A 25,226-nucleotide genomic window follows, 5' to 3' on the forward strand; every position below is an offset into this window, starting at 1 on the left:
TCTGCAAAGCTCACACAAACATAGCTTTTTCAGAAAACTGGCAGGATCTAGAAGACATTTTTAGAATCTGATCTCAGGTCAAAATGGGTAAATAAATATTTAACCAGTGAAAAGTATTAACAAGGGCTCTGACTAAATGTAATAACTACATTGGATCAATTGGAACAAAGGTTCTTTATTCCATTTCCTGAAGAGGAACTGGAACTGCTTTGGAGATTAAAGGTATCCACTATCCACCTGAAGGCGACGATATAGAGAATAGAATCAAAGCTAATTGCTGGTAACATTTTTGCCATAGTAGTGTATGTAACGCTCATACGGTATCTACTGAAAATAGATGCAAACTGTGGTCTTCCCTTCTGTTGCGCAGCCTAATGAAAAGTTTCATCACCACCGCTGTCATTCCCCCTAGATGTTCTTGATGTACAATCAATGGAATTGTGGGTAATGTGGTCCCCAAGGGCCAGACTGTCAGTTTTGCCAATCAAGAATGACATAAAACAAGTTCAGCCAGTCAGAAGTGATCTCAGGCTAGCACATCTGCTACTCCAAGATGATACCGCCTTGTAAATGGACCAAGTGCTTGTAGCGCCTGTGTTTGGCCTCTGCAATTGCATTTAGATCATGTGACGGTAAAACCTTGCACGGAAAACCCCCAGGGTGGGAAAAGTACCATCAGCCAAATCATTGCACCGTGGCTGGTAAGTTGTCCTGTGTCCACTGCTACAGCCACTATGGCGCAGAGCCAGTCTGGATTTGTATCTGGTTGGTTGTTGTATTTTAGGAGTGATCCGCTATCGTGACTAGTGAGGAAAATGTCCATATAGAAACAATCCCACAATTGTAAAAGAGAGAGGGGAGTTGCACCACTCTCTCAAACGCTCAAACTAAAAACACAAAATGGGAATGTACTGTCAAACTCTGCTAATTAAATTGAAACAGTGAATTACTACAGACGACCGTCGCAGTGCGTTTCGCTTGCTCCTCTGTGATTACAACAGAGCTATTGTCAGAGACACAGCTCAGGCCTGTCAGGCCGCAAGTATACCAAAGCTAAGCCATGCCAGGCTGGGCAGGACTATCCCTGGACGGGTCTATTCCTGGGGCAGATCGTGCTGTGTCTGTGTTGACACGGTAAGCCAGACTTGACTTCGTTCCACTGTGGGTTTTAATGGCTCTGCAGAGGGCAGGCGGGCACTCGTATAGCACTACAGCACAGAAACGCAACATTGGAAAACACAAAAATACAACACAGAAACGGTACTCACATGCAGCTCTTAACACAAAAACATGCCTGCTATAGATTTCCTGAATCCTCTTATTTACTTCTAAATGGGTGTCCAATGCAATTCGCTTTCCCAAATAGAATTAGATGAAATTATCAAATTTCTCAAGAATCAATAATCTACAGAGATTTATTTGTCACTCACTTGTACAGGTACAAGCAGTGAAATGTTAGTGTGATGTTACAAGTTCCACAAGACTGTGCTAACCAGGACAATACAATTTCTTCCCAGAAAACATTTTTTGAAATTCTTGTTTGAAAATTCACTTTGAAAATTCACTTCTAAAGCAACGTTTTCGTTGCTTTAGTAATTAGTAATTTGTAGAACCAGGTCTTAAAGGGTTAACGATAGATGCCGAAGGTGCTGCAGTGATACAGCAGGTATACTACTAGTATGTGGTTGTTCACAATGATCACCAAAATGGTGCATTTATATAGCGCCTTTATCCAAGGCACTTTACATAGATTGTGCATTAAATTCACCCATTCGCAAGGCACCAACCAGCAGGAGCAATTAGGGGTTCAGTGTCTTGCTCAAGGACACTTTGACACTAACTCTGGGGGACCCTGGGTTCGAACTGGCAAACTGGCAACCTTGCGGTTACCATCCAGATTCCAGCCACTCTGCCCCTGAGCCACCGCCACCCCAAAATACCCTTTGGTACTTTAGTGACTTTAATCAAGTTCTGAAAAGCTGCTTCTTTGACATTGCCCGTTTGTTGTTGAATGGAAGCACACTAGTTGCTATTTAAGCTTTTTGGCGTGGATGCCTTAAAATGGATCTTCATAACAAATGTGACTATTTCTGGCCACAGCCAGGACTGTACTTAAATCCAACCAATAGATTGGTTTGGCTGATATATCTGCCAATTTCTTTTGACATTGGTATCCCTACATTTTCAAACTTTTTTAAAAAATTCGAGCTCATAACGCACCGCAATGCGACACGTAGTGAACAAAAAAAATAATCATCTTAACGTAGATACAAATATTTATCTGTGTTTTTATTTGTTATGAAATAGAAATTTCATAAAAGTTTAGTTTGTGAAAATGATTGGAAAATGTCTCACTTTTGGACCAAATATCAAAACTAGTCGACGACTTGACTGTATACTATAGCCGGTCGCCTCACATCCTTATTCAAGGTGACGGTTACTGTGACAAGATTGTCATGCTACGCAGGTGGCTTTGAGATTTACATGACGGGTACACCCGTTTCCCAGGGGGTCTGTGTGGTGTTATTTCATCGCCAAGTCACTTTTATTCTCATCCTTTTTCTTTGGATTGAGGTGAGGGGGGGGGGGGGGGGGGGGGCAACTGGAGGACAATTGAATTGCATCAGTGTTGCCAGTTCTTCGGCATGCTTTGGCAGAGGAAATGAGGAAAAAAAGGAGGACCATTATTTTGTTAAAAAGGGGACTAGATTTTCACACAAATTTACGATTAAACGATTTAATTGTGTTTTTTTGGCATTGAACATTATGAATAGAATTACAATTTTTGGTTGGCTTTTAGGCTTCGTAATCACAAATGTAAAAATTGTGGAAATAGTTGATCTACAATGAACTATTTCCGTGGTGTAAACTGTAAAGGAATAATTAAATAAACCTTTTAAGTTTTGGAGCATTATCCAGTGTGCCGAGTCTGCCGACCTTATCTTTTATTCTAGCGGATGTGCTTTATTGTGAGTGGATGAGGCTTTATTGTGCGTATAATGCAAAAAACAATACACATTCATTTGGGGGTCCTGGACACGAAAATATGTAAGAACAAGCCCCCAAAAAACGCAACCCGCAACTACCAATAATTTACATACAAGGCAACTTTACAGAAAAACAAGCCCAAAGTCGCTTACAATAAGCAGACATGGGCAACACTGGTAAGCGTCCTGTCTTCTCTGTTGTCCAGATGCCCTCCCAGTACTCCCAGCAGCAGCAACAGCAGCAGCAACAACAGCAACAGCAGCAGCAACAACAACAGGGTGGCATGTCAGGCTACTGCCAGCAGGGGCAGCCTCCCTACTTCAGTCCCCCTCAGCAACAGACTGCTGCCCCTAGCCAGCCCTCATACATGCAGCCACGCCCTCTACCACAGCAGGTATGACGACCGCACAGGTTTTACAACTGTATCCATAACTATACAGATTTAAAAATCGTTCTACAGAGTCCTCCTACAGTAAAACAATGGTGAACGATATACTTTGTTATAGTGCTTGGTGTGACTACTTCCATACCGTGACGAAGTGAAAACCATCTGAAAATACGCTGGCGATTTATATCAAGCATTCATTTGGTGAAGCTTCATTAATTCATGACATGTCTATGCTTTTATTTGCGGTGAAAAATCACGTTTTAAAAAAAACTAAACGACAACATTGATATTATGGCTTTGTAATATTCACAGTGTAGGCTAAGTCATAACACAAACCGCAGCGAATGAATCGCACAAAATAAACGCTCCCTGCTCTATATTTAGCTAGCACATCAGGTACCATAAGGCACAGCAGTTTAATGCCTACACGGGCAGTGGAGACTTAAGTTAAGTTGACAGACTGGCATAGCAGATTAAACTACCACTCCCACGATGCTGTGTCCTTTAAAACACCCTCACACACACACACACACACACACACACACACACACACACACACACACACACACACACACACGGAACCTGTAGTAGCAGACCTCTTCAGCTCATAGACATATATAAAGGCTAGATGGCTCAAGGGGAAGTATCCGACGTAGTTCACCCGGCGGCCATCTTGCATCGATGCTACAGTACAGTATGTTCTATGGCAGCTCAAACAAAAATATAGTCCTAACTCGCTCAAATCTTGACGATTTACAAACGGGTTGGTTTATTACATTGGTTATCAATGTGGCTATGATTCAGGATTCAGATTCTTATCGCCTTAATGTTATTTTTTATATGAACGTCATATATAAGTATGCGGATGTCTCTGATGTTTATAGAAAACCAAACCGTTTGAAAATGTGTTATGGTTATTTAAAAAGTACATGCCCCATAGACGCAATGTTATGCTGCACCGAAGTAAGATGGCCGCCACGTAGCGACGTCTCTCTCCATCTAGCCTTTCTTATATAAATCTATGGTTCAGCTACTGTCCTCTATTGTTGGTAAAGGCTGTCAAGTACAGCCACTGTTTGTAACTGGGAGCTGACTACTGCCATTTACTGTTGGCCACATACTGCAGACCAGTGGTTATCATCCAACGTTTTGTACCCAAGGCGCACCAGTGGGCAAGTCCAAATCTAAAGGCAAGTCTGTATTCACAGCAAAAATAGTATAAGCTAGACACAACCCATTATTGTGTGTTTTGTAGATCAGCAACATTCACCATTTATGAAATGTCTTCAAATGTGTGACCAAAAAGTTTTGATGACATGCCCAAAATGGTGACGCCAGGTTGACGGCTTGGTTGTCACAAAAAGGCACACCTGGACTTGTGTCTAGGATCGGAATCCGGAACCGGATCCAACATTGAGGAACTGGAATTATTTGGTACGGTTTCCGGAAATGGTTTTATCACACTGTCGTAGCTGGTATGTGGACTCAAATGTTTTAATTTCAAAGACCACCATAACTCTTTAGAGCGTACAAATGGAACCATAAAGGTCCATTTGGTTCCATTTTTACACTGAGTTACAGACCTGTAAGGGTCCATTTTGGAACCCTCCAGCCTATAGGAATTGTTATAGGGATCCGTTATGGAATCGGACCGTTAAGAGGGAATCGTTTAGGAACTGGAATCGTTTAATTCCTAAAGCAACCCTACTTCTGTCATGGCACACTGTTTGGTAAACACTCAAATTGACACCGGGGAAGCCTGACTGTGGTTGTAGGGGCAGCCAGGGTTTTTAAGGTTAAGCATCAAGCATTGTTCGTGTCTCTTATATTTTGCTATAGTGTGGATTATTGTCCTAACACAAACATTAAATTCCCATTGACAATGAATGGAGAATTGCGTCGTGTCTGAGCAAATCTGTATTTCTGTTAAATTCCCATTGACAATGAATGGAGAATTTACGTGTCTGAGCAAATCAACATGTTGCATCATGATGATGTATGATGATAAGCGCCTCTCACTTCACACTTTAAAAAAAAAAAGAACACCAGACGGACAGAGGGGGAAGTGTTCGTAGTGGAACTGAGAGCCGTGCATATGAAAAGTTGCTATCAGCGGCATCTTCTGATTCTTCTCCCAGAAGTCTCCTCTGCCTCATAAAGAAACCGTTTTTAATGAATGCCAGAATAACTGTCCGTTTACTGACTCAAATTATACTTGTGAGGTCCCCACGATATAGTAGAATGTGAGGACAATTTTCCTAGGGTTACTACTTACTAACTTACTATATACCAAGTCAGCGGTGCACACAAGCGGTGCTAAGGTGGTGCTAGTCAGCGGTGCACACAAGGTTATTTTTCAAGTCAGTTTGTATTGGGGGTGGGGAGGGAGGCGAGCGTCGCGAGAAATGGCCAAAGCATTTCCGGGGGTCCCTATCCAAAAATGTTGAGAACCCCTGACCTACGGTACTTCGACATTTCGACGGCAACTACGTCCTCAGATTTTGTAATATCTGCCACCTATATATAACGGGTGTCCCCTGTGGCAGCCAATTACAGCACAGAATGGCATACCTTCCAGCCAATCACAGCACCAATTTCCGTCCAATTTCCTGTGGAGACTAAAATTATTGGTCTGAGGAGAAGGGGGAGTGTTGTGCAATATCTGATGGCATTTCTCTATCCGCCTCTTATATTATATATAACGGGTGTCATCTGTGGCACACTCATTATGAGACGTTCAGCCAATGGCAGACACTTTTCTGTCTTCTCTTTTTATCCCCACTCCTAAAAGTATTAGTTTAGATTTGCCATTACTTATATTGTTCACTGTATTTGAGTTATGTTACATGTTTGGTGTTCCCACCCTCATCCCTAAAAATAAAACGTAGATGTGTTTATGTGTGTGTGTGCGCAGAGAGGAAATGTGACCGTGGCCAAGTCTCTGTGGACTAGCAAAGTAATACATCTGTAATATATGAGAGGCTCCCGTTTATTCCACATTCTCCTCTACTCTCCTGTTCTCATTTTCTCACCAAGACTGATGGAGAGAAACATTTTCATTTTCTATCTCTGTGTCCTACCATCCTTGTCTCTGACGGGAGGTGCAATGAAACTCCCGCATTTGGAGAGTCTACTCTTATTGAATGTGTGTGTGTGATGGGAGGAATAAGATGGAGGGGGCACTATGCCTTGCTCAAGAGAACAAGGTGCCTTCTTTTACTTTCCAAGGGCTGGTCAACATCAATATTATATTGACGTGATTTCAAACCTTTTTTTACAAAATCTATAATGACTGCTTCTATTTCAGTGTACTAACGTTCCTGGAAGAGAGAGGTTGTAGTTTCCATTATTTGCTTGGAATCCCATCGATAATGTCATTGGTAGGCTGGTTCCACAGCCCTCCTCTTAGACACAGCGAGTAGACGGAATTGGTTCCATCTTATAATGAGCATTTGCTGAAGTCAAATTATATGAAGATAATAGGTGATACAAATAAATAGAAAAGTACTACTTCCACCACTGTTTCAGCCTTATCTAAGCACTGTTCAAAAGCAACTATCAAATTCAGTCCCCCTGATTGGTCCAGCGGTTGGTGAGATTAGCACCGCAAAACTGGCAGAGACAGTCTTATAGATCGCTAGCCTCCTACAGAGCCACACCATGAATACATTTTTCAATTACATTATACATTTTCCAGCAACGGAGCTGCCATTTTCAAAATATCTTGAAAGAATGTGGAACATTTTGGAAACATTTTAACAGCACTAATCTTAAATGGGTGGGGGGGGGGGGGTCTCCCTGGCAAAAAATATTATCTGAAGGGTTAAGGGGGAGGGGGGTCCGTGGACAAATACAATGTGGTCACTGTGGTGGTCCTCCTCCACTTGGTGGTCTCCATGTTTGAGAACAACTACCCTTACTGGAGACAGAATTGTGTGTGTGTGTGTGTGTGTGTGTCTCCCATCTGGAGCTGTGTGTGGGTGGAGTTGGCCTATCACAGTATGCATACTTTCACTATGATGCGTTTCCTATCGGCCTGCGCAGGCCTCCTCGCTGACTAGTTCTTCCCCATCCACTCACACACATGAGTTTAAGGCACCAATTCTCAACCCCTTTCATTCCGAGTTCCTCTGGTACACAAACCTACACTGTAAAGTCCTCAGTGTTTGTTTAACTCTGCTTGGTTTAAGGGACCATTACACAAACCCTGAAAGTCCACTGTAACCGTTCAAATTGCGCCACAGCTATCAATTATTTCCTTAGAGGTTATTCTATCGAGTACTTTTTCGATTAATCAAATAATCGTTTTTCTTTTTTTATTTACTTCTATGATCATATAAATGTATTAGTCTAATGAACCCCTTAAGCCCGATTTTATACATTAGTCTTGCAACGGTGTCACATAAAGATCACATCGCTTTGACCGCAAAAACTAGTGTAATAGCGATATGTTTATGGGCTCCGCTCTATGCTATGAAGGCTGTTGCATAGGAACCTGGACCCCATGGAAAGTCATATATAAGTAAGAGAATGAGCCTGTATGACTGTTCATTTTCTATCTGTAGTCGAGGAGTCGTCCTTTATGTCGCTTATTGGTTCTCAATATCGGTTTCACTATATGTTTGGGTTACTGCATAGTATTTTCAGCTGTTGAATTGGATCTTGTATTTTATCTAAAGGGCTTAGACACTTGTACTTCACTGAACGACGAATAGCGGAAATAGCTGATCGGCAAGCTCACAACTGAAACAAATATTGCCTATATATATCGACATGTGCAAATTTGCAAAATGTACACTCTAGAGTTAAAGTGGTTACTCCATCTGTGAGAAGAACTTGTTTTATGGCATAATATCTGAGCAGCTGTCAAAGATGATGATGTTTGACGATGATGGCGGTGATATTGATGTTATTGTGGGAAGATTGTAAGAACGGCACAGTGACCTAACTGTGACCCCAGCTGTCACGGTTCTCTCTACTTGGCACTGTAGTAAACTCTCTCGGCAACGACTGACACTCAACACGCCGTGTGAGACGATAATCTGAGTCATGGCCTCAAGCCGTGTGTGTGTGTGTGTGTGTGTGTGTGTGTGTGTGTGTGTGTGCGCGCGCGTGTGTGTGCGTGCAGTTTCTCTCACTTGAGCTAGTCTAGCGTTGGCTATCTGGTGTGTTTTGTTTGGTTTATTCATACCTGTTATGAAGAACTGATTCTAAATTGGCTCTATTGAACCACTGTGTGTTCATATCGGCCTCCCTGTTCTTCCGAATCGATCTAGACCTTCGGCCGACATCTACAATGAACGCAGGAATTCATGTGCTCGCACCCGTTTCCCAGAACGATTGTCCTGAATTTCTTGGTGTTTGAGAACACTGTGTTCTGTGTGGCGGTGGTGTGTATCAGTCAGACTGTACTGTGCTCCTCTAGCCTTAGCTAGCGTTATGTGACGCTGACGATGCCGTTTTGCGAACAACAACTATGTAAGCCATAGTTGTGATCTGTCGGAACCATTTTTTCTCTTCTCTTCTCTTCTCCCCCTTTCTTCTCTCTTGTTGTTTTGTGTTGTGTATTGTCTCATTGTGTCTGTGTCTTGTCATATCTTGCCTTTTTGTGTCTTATCTCATCTTGTGTCATTTTGTCGTTCCATGGCATGTCTTGTCTTCTCGACATGTCTTTTCTTGTTGTTTCGTGTCATGTCTCGTTGAGTTGTCATGTTATGTCTTGTTGCGTCTCGTCTTGTATTGTGTCTTTTCTTGTTGTGTCGTGCCATGTCTCGCCTTGTCATGTTATGTTATGTCTTGTTGCGTCTCGTGTTGTCTCGTCTTTTCTTAGGCTTTATCCCAGGAGGGTTATGGGAGCAGGGGTCAGTCAGCTATGACTCCTGGGAAACCAAACCATGAGGAACTGGCTCTCAGTCAGCAAGAGAGACCCTCCAGTCTGCCTGTAAGACACAGCACAACGCCCCTAACTTGACATGCCACAGAACACCATACATACACAAACGTACAACACAACAAAACACTCCCACTCTCTCGCTCCCCCCCCCCCCCCTCCCCCTGTTGTAATTCCAGAGACTGCCTTTGAAGTTCCAGGCGGTGCTGATGTAGTTGCCATAGAAACAGGCTGTGGAAGCTGCATGCTTAGGGGTAACAGAGGAAAAAAAACATACAGGTTTCCACACGTCTCTAATAGGACTTTTAATACATAGAACATTTTTGTATTGAATCTATGAAATGAGCGGGTCATGTTTGTCTTTGTCTGTGATAATGATACACTACAGCATCACTTGGCTTCAGACAGTACTGTGTGTAGATCCTGCTCTTATAGTGGGGTCCGGGCACCCCCAGGGGTCCTTGAGAGTGCGGGTCCAATACATTGCTTCCATTTATACACTCTCAGAGTTGGGATCTTTATATTTTTGATTGCGGTCCCAGAGATGAAATAACGTATGGAAGGGGGCCGGGGTCTTTATCAAACTGAGGGTTCAGAAAATCCCCAAACTGGAATGTAGGCTTTGTTTTTTTAGGGGCAACAGTATATATATTCTACACAATATATTCTCTAATATCCTACACATTTTGGCCTCCTTCAGTGGATTTAATGTACAATATACCCCCCCCCCCCCTTAATTTGGTGTAGAGTGGAATAAGGGAGAGAGGCCTTCTGTAGTGGAGGACTCAACAACGTTTATAGGATTTTAGTTTTAAGTAGTTCAGCACAGCCTCTTGGTCTATGTGCCCTTAATTAAGGTCTTCACAAACTGAGCACCAAGCCGTGGTTCTTTCTTGAGTCCCCAGAGATGGGAACAGACGTGTTTCTCTGCGGTATGTAGAAAAAAAGGTTCCATACAATTCAACTTGTGAGATGGGTGCGAAACGAGACTCACGCCCGCTTTGCTTGCGCCTCCGTACCTGAAAGTTTGCATATAACTTCTAATGAATTACTATAATAATAAAACTTTATTTGTATAGCACCTTTCATGACATGAAGTGCAGCTCAAAGTGATTTACAGAGCAATGGAGAAAAAAAGAAAAGCAAGGCATAAACATTAAAAAAAACAAGCAGTAATGCAATACAGTGAGGACATGAATAACAAAAAATAAAAGATCAATTAAAAGCAATGGTGTAGAAGTGGGTCTTGAGCTGTGCTTTACAAATGTCTACAGAGGCTGCCTGTCGAAGGTACAGTGGGAGTTTGTTCCACGCCGTCGGCCCGTAGAAGCAAAAAGCTGCTTCCCCGTATTTTTTTGTTGCCATTTATTTAGGCAAAGCGAGCAGGCCAGCAGTGGAAGACCTTAGGGGGCGGTTTGGGACATATTTAGGCAGGCAGTCATGTAGGTAGGAACTAGGAAGGTGCGAGACCATTGAGAGCTTTATACACAAGTCAAATAATTTTAAAATCAATCCTAAAAACAACCGGAAGCCAGTGCAGTGAAGCCAAAACTGGAGTAATATGTTCTCTCATCTTAGTTCTAGTTAAAACTCTGGCTGCTGCATTTTGGACAAGTTGTAATCTGTCAGTTGTTTTCTTAAGCAGTCCAGAAAAAAGTGCATTGCAGTAATCAAGCCGAGAAAAAAAAAAGGGTTAGCGTTTTTGCATCGTCCAAAGACAAATAGGCTAGGTGTACTAGGTATCAGTTGGTTCCATTTTGGGAAGACCTTTAGTCTTATGTGTATACTGAAAAGCTCCTTTAGCAATATTCTTTTGTGTACATGTGTAACACCCGGAATTCGAACCCGGGTCTCCAGCGTGGAAAGCCAACATCTTAATTGTTAAGAGGTTGGGTTTCCACGTGGGAGATCCACTAAGCCAAAGAATGGGCTATCTTTTTAAACCGCACCATGTGAAGAAGGACTTTAAACCCATCTCCCGCGGGAGGGCATTTTCACTGCTCACCTCGTCACCTTGCTCATAGGGTCTATAGAACAGGAATGCCTATAAACTGAGTTTATACGACTGACCGTATAAGTGTGAAATATGATCCCATAGACGTGTCTTTAACGGTGATTTGAGGACATTAAATGAAACGTAAAGCTTAAATACTTATCATAAAGTACAACGTTTTAATTAACGGCAAATGTCTCTAATTTGTAGTAGATGTGAGAAGTACTTGGCAATGTCTGACATTATTAAACATAATCCATGTGAACTATAATTTAAGTCTGCTGTTGGTGTAATTCCCTCTAAGAGACCTTTTTGTGTTGCGTTTGGAACAGTACAAGACTGATTGTACTGGTCATCTCCCAGTGACCAATAGACTGATTGTACTGGTCATCTCCCAGTGACCAATAGTAGAAGAGTGATTGTACTGGTCATCTCCCAGTGACCAATAGACTGATTGTACTGGTCATCTCCCAGTGACCAATAGTACAAGACTGATTGTACTGGTCATCTCCCAGTGACCAATAGACTGATTGTACTGGTCATCTCCCAGTGACCAATAGACTGATTGTACTGGTCATCTCCCAGTGACCAATAGACTGATTGTACTGGTCATCTCCCAGTGACCAATAGTAGAAGACTGATTGTACTGGTCATCTCCCAGTGACCAATAGACTGATTGTACTGGTCATCTCCCAGTGACCAATAGACTGATTGTACTGGTCATCTCCCAGTGACCAATAGTAGACTGATTGTAGTGGTATCAGCCAGTGACCAATAGTAGAAGAGTGATTGTACTGGTCATCTCCCAGTGACCAATAGTAGACTGATTGTACTGGTCATCTCCCAGTGACCAATAGTAGACTGATTGTACTGGTCATCTCCCAGTGACCAATAGTAGAAGACTGATTGTACTGGTCATCTCCCAGTGACCAATAGTAGACTGATTGTACTGGTCATCTCCCAGTGACCAATAGACTGATTGTACTGGTCATCTCCCAGTGACCAATAGTAGAAGACTGATTGTACTCGTCATCTCCCAGTGACCAATAGTAGACTGATTGTACTGGTATCAGCCAGTGACCAATAGTACAAGAGTGATTGTACTGGTCAACTCCCAGTGACCAATGGTACAAGAGTGATTGTACTGGTCAGCTCCCAGTGACCAATAGTAGAAGAGTGATTGTACTGGTCAGCTCCCAGTGGTCAACAGTAGAAGACTGTGGTTGAACTGGTACTAGGTGTGAATTGCTGTAGTTTGACAACTCTACCCGCAGGCATAAGAACTATGTTGTTACTGTTATTTATTTGCCTGAATGTATATTATTAACAACTGTTAATAATATACATTCAGGCAAATAAATGACCTGGAAGCTGCAGTGCTATAGCTAAACATGCTAGATTATTCCTGCATGTGCTGCAGTACTGCAGACAATTCTTCCTTGAGTGTTGTACTGTGTTATACACACACACACACACACACACGCTCAGCTCTATGACTTGTGTTGTTTAATTTGTCTGCAACATTCCAAGTCCATAATATGCACAGAAACATCCAATTTATTCTTTGTCGTGTGACTGTGTCCGGTGCTGAATTTAGACTATCTGCAAGCTCACAACGTGTTGCGGATGAGCCACGCTGTGAGCTTGCAGATCGCCTTTTTTCTAATATTTTTCTGAGTGCGTCACCGTCGTGCGATGGAGTACAAATCTGGCTTTGGACGACTCAATGCTGTTTTACTGAGGAGAGGACGGTCGGCAGCGAGGGATGGACCCAAGTGGGGGAGACCGGGGAGATACAACAAGAAGGGAGGGAGGGATGGAGGAGTTTGGAAAGATGGAAGGGAGGGGGAGAGATGAGGGAAGGAGGGAAGAGGAGGGACTTAGTTGGAGTGAGAGAGCATGTATGGAGAGAGGACGTGAAAAAGGAAGTGAAGAAGGCAAGAGGAAGATAATTGTTAGAAGGGGAGAAACGGAGAGGTGAAAGAGAAAACAAATCAGTGATTAATAAGAGAGAGAGAATGCTGCACAATTGATCTCTCTCTCTCTCTCTGTGTGTGTGTGTGTGTGTGTATGCATGCATGCGTCCCTGGTGGTTTCCGTGCTGCATCTCTGAAACCTTTCCCTCCCTCTCTTACCCGACCAACTCTCTCTCAACTTTCTCTCCCTATGTTTTGTCCTTGTCTCGCCGCTGACATTTCTCTGGGCTCTGCTCGTCTCTCCACCCGTCTCTCTCGTCCCGCCTTCTTAACCTCCCGCATGTCTCTCTCTCTCTTTGCCTCCATCGGAATGAGAGACATGTGAGGAGAGGAGAGGAGCGTGTGTTGGGGGAGAGCAGAGCGGGGTTTGTGGCCTGCAAGAGACCAGCTGCACTGCGCGTGTGTACACACACACACACACACACACACACACACACACGCACACGCTCTCTTCTGTGTGACTGTCTTTCCTTTTCTTGCTGTCTTCCACTCTCTTCATCCCCCCTCCCCCCTGTACCTTCTACCCCCCCATTCACATTTCTCCTCCTCCTCTTTTCTCCTCTCTCTGCTGTTCTCCCTCTCTTTTCTTTCCCTCTGTTCCAGCCTTTCGCAGCGCTCTCCCCTCTCTCCTCTGCATCTCCACTCCATAATTAGAATGCGCACAAGAACGATGAGAGAGACTGAGGGAGGGAGGGAGGGAGGAAGGGGCGACCGGGGGGGCGTGTGCAGTCGATGCAGGCAGAGCTGCTTGCTCATTGGCTGAGCTGTTGGCAAGGGGCGGAGTGGGGGATGGGTTGCCGTGCTGCTATTGGCTGGTCTTGGGCCCAGGGGTAGATTGGAGAGCTCGCCTCTCCCGTGTTATCTGTCCTGCCTGCACTCCTCTCCTCTCCTCTCCTCTAAAAGAAGCAGAGCTCAGCATGAGGAGCTCATCAACTCAAGTGTGTGCGTATGTGTGACTGTGTGTGCGTGCTTTGGGACAGAGGGCTCTGGTGTGGATCTGAGCCCAGGTCACATCAATCACATGTGGTATTGTCATGCTTTATTGGTCCTTATATTAACTAACCTGACTCCTGGTGCGTGTTGAAACGGTTGAAACCAAAAAAAAACGATTGATCAAAATGAGAGAGAATCGAATCATGTTATATCTTCTTTTTTCTCTTTTTTCCCCCCACGATTTTGTAACTCATTTCTCACCCCCGTGTCAGTTATCTAATGTTATCCTGGGCTCTACACACCCTCCGCCAACCTGGGGAGAGTAACGGACTTGAACTCATGCTTCCTTCATGCATGAGTGTCCAAGTTGCTTTACACCTGGCACCTGGTTGGACGTAGCGCATGGAAGGAAGGAACACGTTATTCAAAACCAGTTCCTTTCCCCTCCATCGGGTGCCCCGGCTGGCCAGGGGGAGGCAGTTTAGAGACCAGGATTACTGCATGTTTTTTGTGAGGGTACCTACACGAGGGGACACGGGGAGAACATGCAAACTCCACACAGAGAGGCCCCACCTCGGGTATGGGCACTGATGACGCGGAGGAGGGAACACGCCGCCAGCGGCCCCAGCGGGAATCGAACCCAGGACCTTCTAGCTGTGAGGCGACAGCACTACCGACTGTGCCCCCCCATGACCTTTCTTGCTAAGTGGAAAGTAAAATATCTATCACGAGCCTGAATTGCACCTGCTGTTTTGCGTACACTGGCAGTTAAAAATGTACAAATGGAACCAAATGGGCCTGTATGGGTACATTTGGTTCCATTTCTACACCATTTGAACACTCTCGGAGTCAAATAAACCCTGGGGAGTAGACTGGGGTCGCAGAGGTTAAACTATTGGATCAGATTGGGTTCTGAGGCCTAATGTGTGTCAAACTGGGGCTCCTTGGCCCGTGCCGGCCTAGCGGTTCGGCCATCCGGACACCGAGCCTGACGGCTCGACTCCCGATCAGACCACCTTTGCAGCGTGTCACTCCCCATCTCTCTCCCTCATTTCCTGTACGCTTACTGTAAAGTGTGTAAACTATCAAATATAGGCAGAAAAATCCCCAAATTATAAAAAAATATATATGTGGTTCCTTGAAATGAAGACGGTTGAGAAACACCGTTTTACAACAACGGCTCAAGTTTCCCTTCCGGCAAAAAGGAGACTGTATGATTTAAAACATGTAAGTCGAGTCGTGGATTTGGAGAATTGTGTCACCCCTACAGGCCGCTGGAAAGCAAGCAAACTCCTTAACCTCCCTGTCCAATATAGATCAATAGCACATTACTAGCTGCTCCAGCGGGAGTTCAGTTCATTTATTTATTATTATTTATAATGGCACAGATCAAGGAAAAGAGCACGAACCAGTAGCCGTTCCCTTCCACACCAGTACCACACCGGTCCCCCTTTCTCTGTTCAACTGGATTATGGGGTGATGTTTATTGCAGCTGGGCGCCGAGACTTCGGAGCGTCCGCCCGGTTCCATTTGCACACGCTCTCTGTTACATTAACACTGAGCATTTGACTGCGCACCAGACATGTGAAGTCATTCACACATTCAACAGAAAGCCATTCACCATTTTCAACACATCTCAGACATTTGTGAGTAATTTGTCCGCAGCCCCACGGCATAGAGTAGTTTCCAGACATGTAGAGCGTGCGCCAGGCCAGCCGGGTCTGGTCTGGTCAGACCACTGTGTTGACTGCGTTGTGCCAACAGGGAACCACACTCGACGATCACCGTCGACGGTTGAGCAGACTCTGTAGAGCAGTCCCAAACCTTTTGGCTCTATGGGACCATAGGACCCAAACCAAGCGACGTTTTGGGTCTCTTTGCGACGTGTTGTATTTTTCCCTTTAATTAATCGCTTTAGAATGTTTATGTAATTCTTTTGAAAACTGTTTGTTTCAAACTTTCACCAATGAAGTGGTATTTACTCGTCTGAGTTGAGCGTGCCTTTCCTCTGAAGAGAATGAACTGTATTTACTCACGACTCATTATTATGGGTCTGCAACTCTCATATGGGTCCTGACTCCGGACCCACTGTTTCCAGGCGTGCCTTGGGATTTTGTGTTAAGCCACACATTATCACAGTATACTGTAAATACAACTATACTATACTCATGCTGTAAAGTGTATATACTATTAACAGAACACCCTCCGTGCCATTGGCGTAGATCTAGGTCAATTGAAGCCTATTATTTAATACTACGCTTACCGCCATCGCTGTTGATCAATGGCAACTGTGCTTTTATAGCGCTTTCGATCGATCAAGCCATAATTCTACTTGCGTTAGCATCGGGTTGTTGTTGTCATGACAATGCATCGCCCATCTTAGATCGTCCTCGCCATAATAATCCATTCTATCTGTTTCTTTCAATCGCCTGTATCTCCTATTCCTTGTCCCAGATGGCATTTTTGGTCAAAACAACGTTTCTTTGACGGCACAGAGCCGGCCAATGTGGACCTCACCAGTGCCCCGGCATAGACCCATCTTGTAAACGAGGCCTGTCCAGGACCTGTTCCACTTACTAGGTTATGTTCACTTCCGGGAGTCTGGAAATGTGGCTTTTCAAAATTAGAGCTCAACTGGGAAAAATGCCGGCGTGAAATTAGATCCTAATTTTTCAATAAATGCTAGCGGTCTAAGTGTTAATATACATCTACACAATATATGCAACTATTGTATACAGGCTACAGCTATACAAGAATGACCCTCTCCGGGACGAGTCGTGCGGTTAGGTACTGGGAGCTGATGGTAGGTGTTGTGCTCCAGCTAGGCATTCCGTCTCCTAGTGGTCTAGTCTAGGGCATTGTGAAACGAGGATAGACTGCTCTCTGGCTGATGCTGGCAATAAGCCCATCCGACATACATACTTACTAATGAATGATCTTTTAATTAATTTATACTATACTGCACGCTCATTTCCAGAGTAATGGGAATTCTATTTTATCCTAAGTATTGGGAGAAAATTCTATACCCCATAAAACATTTAACTGGAGGCGGTGGCTCAGGGGTAGAGTTGGCTGGATGATAACTGCAAGGTTGCCAGTTCGTTCCCGGGCTCCCCCAGAGTTAGTGTCGAAGTGTCCTTGAGCAAGACACTGAACCCCTAATTGCTCCCGATGTGCTGGTTGGTGCCTTGCATGGTTTCCGCTGCCATCGTTGTATGAATGTGTGTGTGTGTGTGTGTGTGTGTGTGTGTGTGAATGGGTGATACATTCACCCAATCTATGTAAAGCGCCTTGGATAAAGGCGCTATATAAATTTACCATTTAACTACTTTACAGCTGGCATTCCTATTTTGAGCATGCCTTTATTTGTGAAAATATGAAAAATAATTATTTAATAAAATAAACTAGCGAAAATAGGTAATCGCAACACAGTGTGAGCGGTTTTCTTTCAATTTTTGAGAACATGTGAATATATATATAAGTGAGCCTAAAAGCCACTTTGCATGGCTATAATGAATGCAGGCGTGTGCCTTGATATTTTGACTTAGGCACAAAAGCTCAGAAAAACACTGCTCACTAATGCAAGCCATGATGTGTCAAGATTTCATCTAGTTAGGCTGGCCAGCCTGCGTGCAGCACAACAAGCCAAGTGTGACGTTGGCTTCTTGGCGGCAAAACTGCATTTTATTTTGTGTGCCTGTGTGAACAGAACACTCCAATTTGATTGAGTCAAAGTCAACCGCAATGCAATGATCGGGAAGCTCTCTAGATTCGAAAGAATCTGGTTCCTTAACGATTCCTATGTTATCTTGCTCGGATAACGCTTGTGGAGTTATTTTGTCTTCTCCGTTCAAGCTGAACTCATCCAGTCTGACACAGAAAGCCTGAGTTGCACGGGTGTCGAAGCACCGGAAATTCTACAAGCTCAGTGCGTCGCGAGCGTGTAAATCGCTTTATTTCGGCACGTGACAACTAAGTAACACTCCACCAAGTCTCTTGCACCCCTCCAAAGGCACTACACAACACACACACACACACACACAGACCTGTGAAGTTTGTCCATGCGGTGCGTGTGATTAATGGTCATAATTACCGCCGCCGTCGTTAAGAGCCGAGAGCCGATGTTGAATTAATGGAAAGAAGTTTATGACCTGATTGGTCATTTAAGGACTTTTACACACACAACGATTCCTACAGTAGTACACGCACACACACACGCACACCATGTGAGGGGAAGCATGAAGGATAAATCCTGTGCCTCCTTGCAGCCAATTTACACAGTAAGGGTAATCAAGGAGTAATTAATAAGCCCCCCCCCCACACACACACACACACACACACACACACACACACACTCTCTTAATGCATACATGTTGTCGCTTTCATGCAGAAACCATGTATGTCCAAAACGGTTTATTCTCAAGAAGTGAAGTGAGACATCATAGTTATTTAGTCACTCTAACTTCTCGCGATAGTTTTCATTGGTTAAATATGTATAAAACCCATAGACCACTTTCAACCGGGTATCCCTGTAATTTGGACATTATATATGTCATTGTAGGCAAACATTTGAAAACGATTTCAAAAGAATGTCCATTAATTATAATGAAAGTAGCCAATCTACAACGTCACTACGCATTACGTCCGACTTTGTTGCTTTCGAGTTACACTGTCATACAAGAAATACAAAAAACAGGCCATTAATTTATTGGGGGGTGGGGGGGTGGGGGGTCTTTTTTTAAAGAATTATGGAGATTATTATTTCCCGACAGTGGCAATATGCATATAATTACTCACACACTGGGTGTTTGTAAAGCAGTGTCATAGTGATAGTCATGCAGCAGCAGTGCAGATGTGTTGAACTACAGGCTGACAGGAAATGGGGGGAGTGACATGCAGTAATAAAGGCCGTTGGGATCGGGAGTCGAACCCACGGCACACTGCCAGACTCAGGCTAATCGGCCAAGGTGCCTGGACCACTGAGCCACGGCCTAGGGCCGGCCGTATGGTGCCTGGACCACTGAGCCACGGCCTAGGCCGTATGGTGCCTGGACTGCTGAGCCACAGCGAGGCACCGACGTGCTCATCGGGAGCAATTAAGCGTTTAGCGTCTTGCTCAAGGACACTTTGAGCCCGGGATTGGACGGAGACGCTACTCTACCCCTGAGCCATTGCGGCCCCTGTTTGTGTGTGTGTGTGTGTGTGTGTGTGTGTGTGTGTGTGTGTGTGTGTGTGTGTGTGTGTGTGTGTGTGTGTGTGTGTGTGTGTGTGTGTGTGTGTGTGTGTGTGTGTGTGTGTGTGTGTGTGTGTGTGTGTGTGTGTGTGTGTGTGTGTGTGTGTGTGTGTGTGTGTGTGTGTGTGTGTGTGTGTGTGTGTGTGTGTGTGTGTGTGTGTGTCGGTCTCACCCAGGGGCTGTTGGGAAATGCAGCGCTAGCAAGATGAGTGTGGGGGAGACTTCACATCCAACTCTGCTATAGAGCTGACAGACAGACATGGAGGATTGTAGTCTCTCCCTATAAACCCTAATGTGTCTCTCCCTCCTCACTATATTTTGGAAACGGTGTTAATGCATATCAGGTGTGTTTTCCTGCAAAGGTTCGACGCTACAGGCAGATAATAAGTACTGTACGTGGCAGGTGCTGACCTGTAGTCCACTGTGATGATGTAATTGGCGCAGCTGCAGCGAATCAAATTAATAACGGTTATTTTAATGTCCATTGACGGTATTCAACAGTATTGTGCATCTTAATTAAGGTATTTAATTGGTATTGCCCTATTCCCTGAGGCAGCACTTACTAACTATAAACCACCAAATGAAATCATCACAGACACGGGCCGTGATGGGACGGTATAGGGTCTGCAAGCAGCTGGGATTTGTGGTGCCTAAATCTTACCTCCGTCAACAAAATCGACCCTGAGCCTTCTTGCAGGTCATCTTGCCACTTCGCTTTATGCAATTTAGCCATTAATTTATCAGACAGTGGTCAGAGTGGTATTTTGCGGCATAAATGGCAAGCTTGTGAGCTTGTAAATCTGCTTGACTTGGTATTTTTTGGGGGAGGGGAACTGCCATGCCAGAAATGGCGACGGCAGGGCAGGGGTTAAAACCTCGCTGTATTCTCTCTGTTATTGTACAGAGTTAGCTTCTAGCTGGTTTGCTTAATAAGCCATTCACTTTTTAATAACATTCGGGTTTAGGCCCTCTTGTATCGGAACATTTGGGCTTTTTACCTTTAACCATGTAATGCATATATTTTAAATTGCTCATTGACACATTTGACTTGTTTTTCTTTCTTAATAAATATCTTTTCCCCGTTGTTCAAACTGAAAATGATGGAGCTTGTATGACAAAGAACTTTACACCCCTAAACCTGTGATGTGGGTTTTCTAGCCTCCTGTAGTCATGCAAACAAGCAGGGCCAAGTCATAACATGATATCCAATTTAATGCTAGATGAATCATGTTTAACGCCAAGCAATCGATTAATGTCACGTTAACCTGCTAATGTAATTGTAAATGAGAAGAGTCTCAGTAATAAATTAGAACAGTAGTTGGAGTCCTTGGGGGGGGGCCTAGAAAAGTACGTCCACTTTGAAGGGACTCCCTGGGGGCCCCTAGCAAAGTAGGTCCAGGGACCCCACTTTGAGGGAGTCCCTGGGGGCCCCTAGCAAAGGAGGTTCATATCGCATCAAAATCAGTTTAACAACCGTCACCCTATTTTACACCTGATTGCCGATCTCTACAAGCACACAGATTGTGAGCTTGTAGATCGGCCCAAGTTGCTGCTGAATGCTTTCATAATCGAGATGTACAAATACTATTTCTTCCGATACCAATTCTGATACCACCCATGACTTGCGTATCGGTCCATACTAGGTACCGATCCGATATGGCATATCCTTTTAAATGGGGGTCCGCGGGCTAATAATGAGTGTCAATTTGGGGGTCCTTGACATGAACAAGTTGCTCTGAAGCGTCTATATGAACGTGTGTATGTCTCATCCTCTGCAGGACCTGTCGGGCTCCATGGACGACCTCCCCACCGGCACGGAGGCGGCGGCCAGCTCTGCCGCTGCCGCCGCGGCCGCCGCCTCCTCCTCCTCGTCCTCGACCTCCTCCGGGCCGGGGAGCCAGGGGGAGCAGAGTAACCCCGCCCCCTCGCCCTTCTCCCCCCACGTCTCGCCCCGCCTCCCCGCCCCGCCAGGCCCCGCCCCCTCGCCACTCTCCTCCGTGGGGTCTCCCGTCGCCTCGGGGCAGTCGCGCTCCGGACCCATATCGCCCGCCATATCCACTGGTAGGAGACGCACGCACGCACGCACGCACGCACACATGCACACACACACGCACGCACGCACAAAAGTATTTTAAAGTGAAATACCTCTTTGTTGACACTTGTGACAAGAGATTTGTGTCCTCTAGTCTAAAATGTACAGATAGTTTGAATGAGTGTGCATGTATCATTGAGTGTATCATTAGTGTGCATATATATATATTAAATGATTCATTTGCTTGAACCTCTTTTTAGTTTTTTGGCATCTGAGAGACAGTTTACACCAGCAAAATCCATTTCTGCCAAGAAATGTTGGGAACTTGGGAGGTAATATTATTTTACCTCCTGGAGTCCTGGCACAGCTATTCTTGCCGTTTGCCTCTCTACATTTCTCACGCTGACACACACACGCGCACACACACACACACACACACGTGCGCACGCGCACACACCCTATACATTGGCCTCGACGCTGCCTTTGTTTTCGTTGGAGCCAGCCAGCCTGTCAGTCAGGCGGCGCACATCTCCCATCATCCCCCGGGTGTGTGTTTGTAGCCTTCTAATGAGAGCCAGGCAGGCTCGCAGTGAGAGGATGTATGGATGCTGTGCATCAAACGCTGATGCTGTGGAACCCACAGGTCGTCTCCACGGGGTATATGCTGGCGGTGTCACACTAATGGCTTCACTGCTGTCCCACTGGGTGGGTGTGTGTGTGTGTGTGTGTGTGTGTGTGTGAGAACACTTCACTTTTTAGGGCCAAATGTCCCCACAAGTAATCAAGTATAGTAGACATTGTTTTTTTTGTTGCTTTTCTGCCTTCATTGATAGTATCAAGTGAAGATGGACAGGAAAGAGGGAGAGGGAGAGACATGCAGCAATGGTCGTCATGAACGGGACTCGAACACGCGACACGCTGTCAGGCCAAAGCCTTTATGTGGCATGTGCCTGGACCACTTGGCCAGCGGGCGCCCCCAGGAAACGGTTTCTGGGAAATTGACTGCCAGGATGTTCCCCGTTTTACCCTTATTTTGAAGGAGCCAAAACCTGTGACCGGATGCTACTTATGTTACTTAGGAGAGTGTGTTACAAATAGGAGATAAAGGCGATTTAATTAATTGCTCCCGATCCACACAGATTCACCTAGCAACCTGCTAATGTAAGCTAATGTAAGCAACATCACAACTCGATCGATCATATTCATAACCACTATAAAAGTCCAATTGCCGTACAACTACGGCAATGGCAGGGAGCCGTATTTAAAAAAAAAAGAAAAGAGCCAGATCTTCAAGCTCACAAAGCATTATTAGCTTATATATCAGCTATTTTCGCTACTTTTGTGCAACATTGTTGTACGACGAAGTAGGGCATTAAATTACACCAATACATGTGGAGATACAAACTCGACGGTGACAATACATTTCTGTATGTGTGCGCAATGCCCATATATGTGTGTGAGAGACCTTAAACCAATCTCATTATCTCCCTCAGGAGAGACACCGTTTCTTTGGACAACCAACTAGGAAACTATAATAAACGAAAAACCTTGTCGTGCCCCCTGTCCCTCCCCAGACAATGTCAAAGGCACACAGAGGCAGCGGTTTGTGTATATATGTGACTACAGGAGGGTAATCGTATCTAAAGCAGAAAAGCTGACAAAACTACTGCAGACAGAGCTTAGATATACACTAGTTTTAATGACTGTTTGGTCCACACACACACACACACACACACACACACGTTAATGCTCTTGCGTCTGAGTCTATAATGATGAGATAAAGGGACGATCAACCTCTCTCTCTCTCTCTCTCTCTCTCTCTCTCACTGTGTGTGTGTGCTGTATGATGTTAACACTAAGCCTCCTCTCCCATGCAGGGGCCCAGATGGCTCCCCAGACCCCGGGCAGTGTGTCTGATGTGTCCCATGCCTCCCTGGGACAGTCCCCCATGGCCCAGGACAGAGGTAGGCCTCGCACCCACCCTCCTCCACACAGTCAAACTGGAACGCATCGACTGCCAGAGTTAGAACATCGTCTAAAGCAGGGGTTCTCAACGTTTTTGGCTGGGGACCCCCCGGAAATCCTTTGGCCATGTCTGGCGACCCCAACTCTGCCCCCCCCCCCTCCTCACCACCAATAGAAATTGACCCCTACAATAACCTTAATAATAGAGAAAATACATACATAAATAAATACTAAAACCACATATAATCATTAAGGAAAGTTTATCCATGTAGGCCTACTATACAGTATGTACTATGTAAATTCCGTTTCCAGCCATTCAGTTGCCAAAAAGAACCCCCCCCCCAGGTTGAGAACCCCTGGTCTAAGCTGCCCTTGCCAGAGATTCAGAACGTTTTCACTAACCTTTGAATATTATCCTTCACCGCGATCGACCCCCAATTGCGTTGAAAGACGGAGTAGAGTCAGCGAAGAGATTTGGAGTAGAAGGAAAAAACATGACCCCTGGGCGACCTAGGTCAATGAGGTATATAGGGTTTAAGTTGTTACGTTTAAGTGTCTAAGGGCAACAACGTTGCCCCTGAACTGACCTCATAAATTACCTCATAATCACTTTTGTATGCCGTTGACGAAAAGCACATTTTTGTCAACGATTTGTTGGCCGGGTGGATTTTATGGAATCAGACACTCGCAGGCCTTCCTCCGAATCGGTGCGTTGATGTATGTATGAGAGAGTCAACTGGTGGGTGCTTCTCCTCAGCTGTTTTTCATAGGCTGTAGTGTGTGTGTTTGTGTGCATGCATGTGTGCATGCATGTGGTCTCCAGTGTTGGAAAAAGTACTTGTTTTACTTAAGTAAACATATCAATTCAGCAATATAGCACTACTCCGTTACAAGTAAATGTCCGGAATTCAAAATGCACTTGAGTGAACTTACCAAAAGTAAAAGTCCTCATTATGCAGAATGTTCCATCTCGCAAGTTTTCAAATGTATACAAATCCTTTGAAAATACCCGAAATGTATATGTATATTAAGTGGTTAATGTATGTTTTGTTGTCATTTATTATGGAATCGTGCATTTCCTGTCAGTGTGTTGTTTGATCACCCCAGGCATGACCATATACGGTCATGCTTTGTGACATACTAGCGTCACGTCCAGGGGGTGTACTTGTACATCAAGCTGCCTCACGGTACAGAAACAGGAGATAGGCTCCTGCCCTATGGAAAGGCTACTATATACTACTATATTTGTGACATCATCAGGGATGGAGATCCCTGATGTCATCCATATTAAGCCCATATATGGAGATCCCTGATGTCATCAATATTGGCCAGGAACTCTACATCTGATCTCCAACCTCAAACCCTTGGATCTCCATGTATGGAGCTGACCTGTTCTGACATTCCATATGTTGATCTGACCTCATCAAACCCTGTACACTCACTGAAGACATGCTCCATATATGGCCAGTACAGAATTCATTCCATATATTGATCTGACCCACTGCTGCTCGCCCAGCAGTCTGCTGTCACCCAGACGGATGCCCTTTAGGGCGAGGTCGCTTCTCGCCCTCAGGCGTCTTACTGGTGATAATTACAATCTACAAAGTAACTAATAACTCAAGTTTTCAAAATAATTGCAGTGGAGTAAAAGTACAATATTTGCCTCTGAAATGTAGTGGAGTAGAAGTAAAATGACTGAAAATTGGAACTACTCAAGTAAAGCACAAATGCTTCAAAATTATATTTAAGTACAGTACCTTAAGTAAATGTACTTAGTTACTTTTCACCACTGGTGGTTTCCATAGCCTCACAATACAGGCTGTGTGAC

At 44.6% G+C, this 25,226-nt stretch overlaps 1 protein-coding gene across 4 annotated transcripts in view; it reads left to right on the forward strand.

Annotated features, from left to right (window-relative positions):
- Positions 1-25,226, forward strand: part of arid1b (AT-rich interactive domain 1B) — a 68,865-nt gene that overhangs the window by 8,994 nt on the left and 34,645 nt on the right. For 3 of the 4 annotated variants that reach the window (XM_080790764.1, XM_080790766.1, XM_080790767.1), the window contains exons 3-5: positions 3,194-3,382; positions 21,180-21,462; positions 23,311-23,397. In XM_080790764.1, coding sequence (XP_080646890.1) covers positions 3,194-3,382; positions 21,180-21,462; positions 23,311-23,397 — 559 coding nt within the window. The remainder of the gene's footprint in view (positions 1-3,193; positions 3,383-21,179; positions 21,463-23,310; positions 23,398-25,226) is intronic. The other variant, XM_080790765.1, reaches the window with a different exon arrangement.

This window comes from Protomyctophum bolini (genome assembly GCF_963924005.1).
Source record: "Protomyctophum bolini genome assembly, chromosome: 19".
NCBI lineage: Eukaryota > Metazoa > Chordata > Actinopteri > Myctophiformes > Myctophidae > Protomyctophum > Protomyctophum bolini.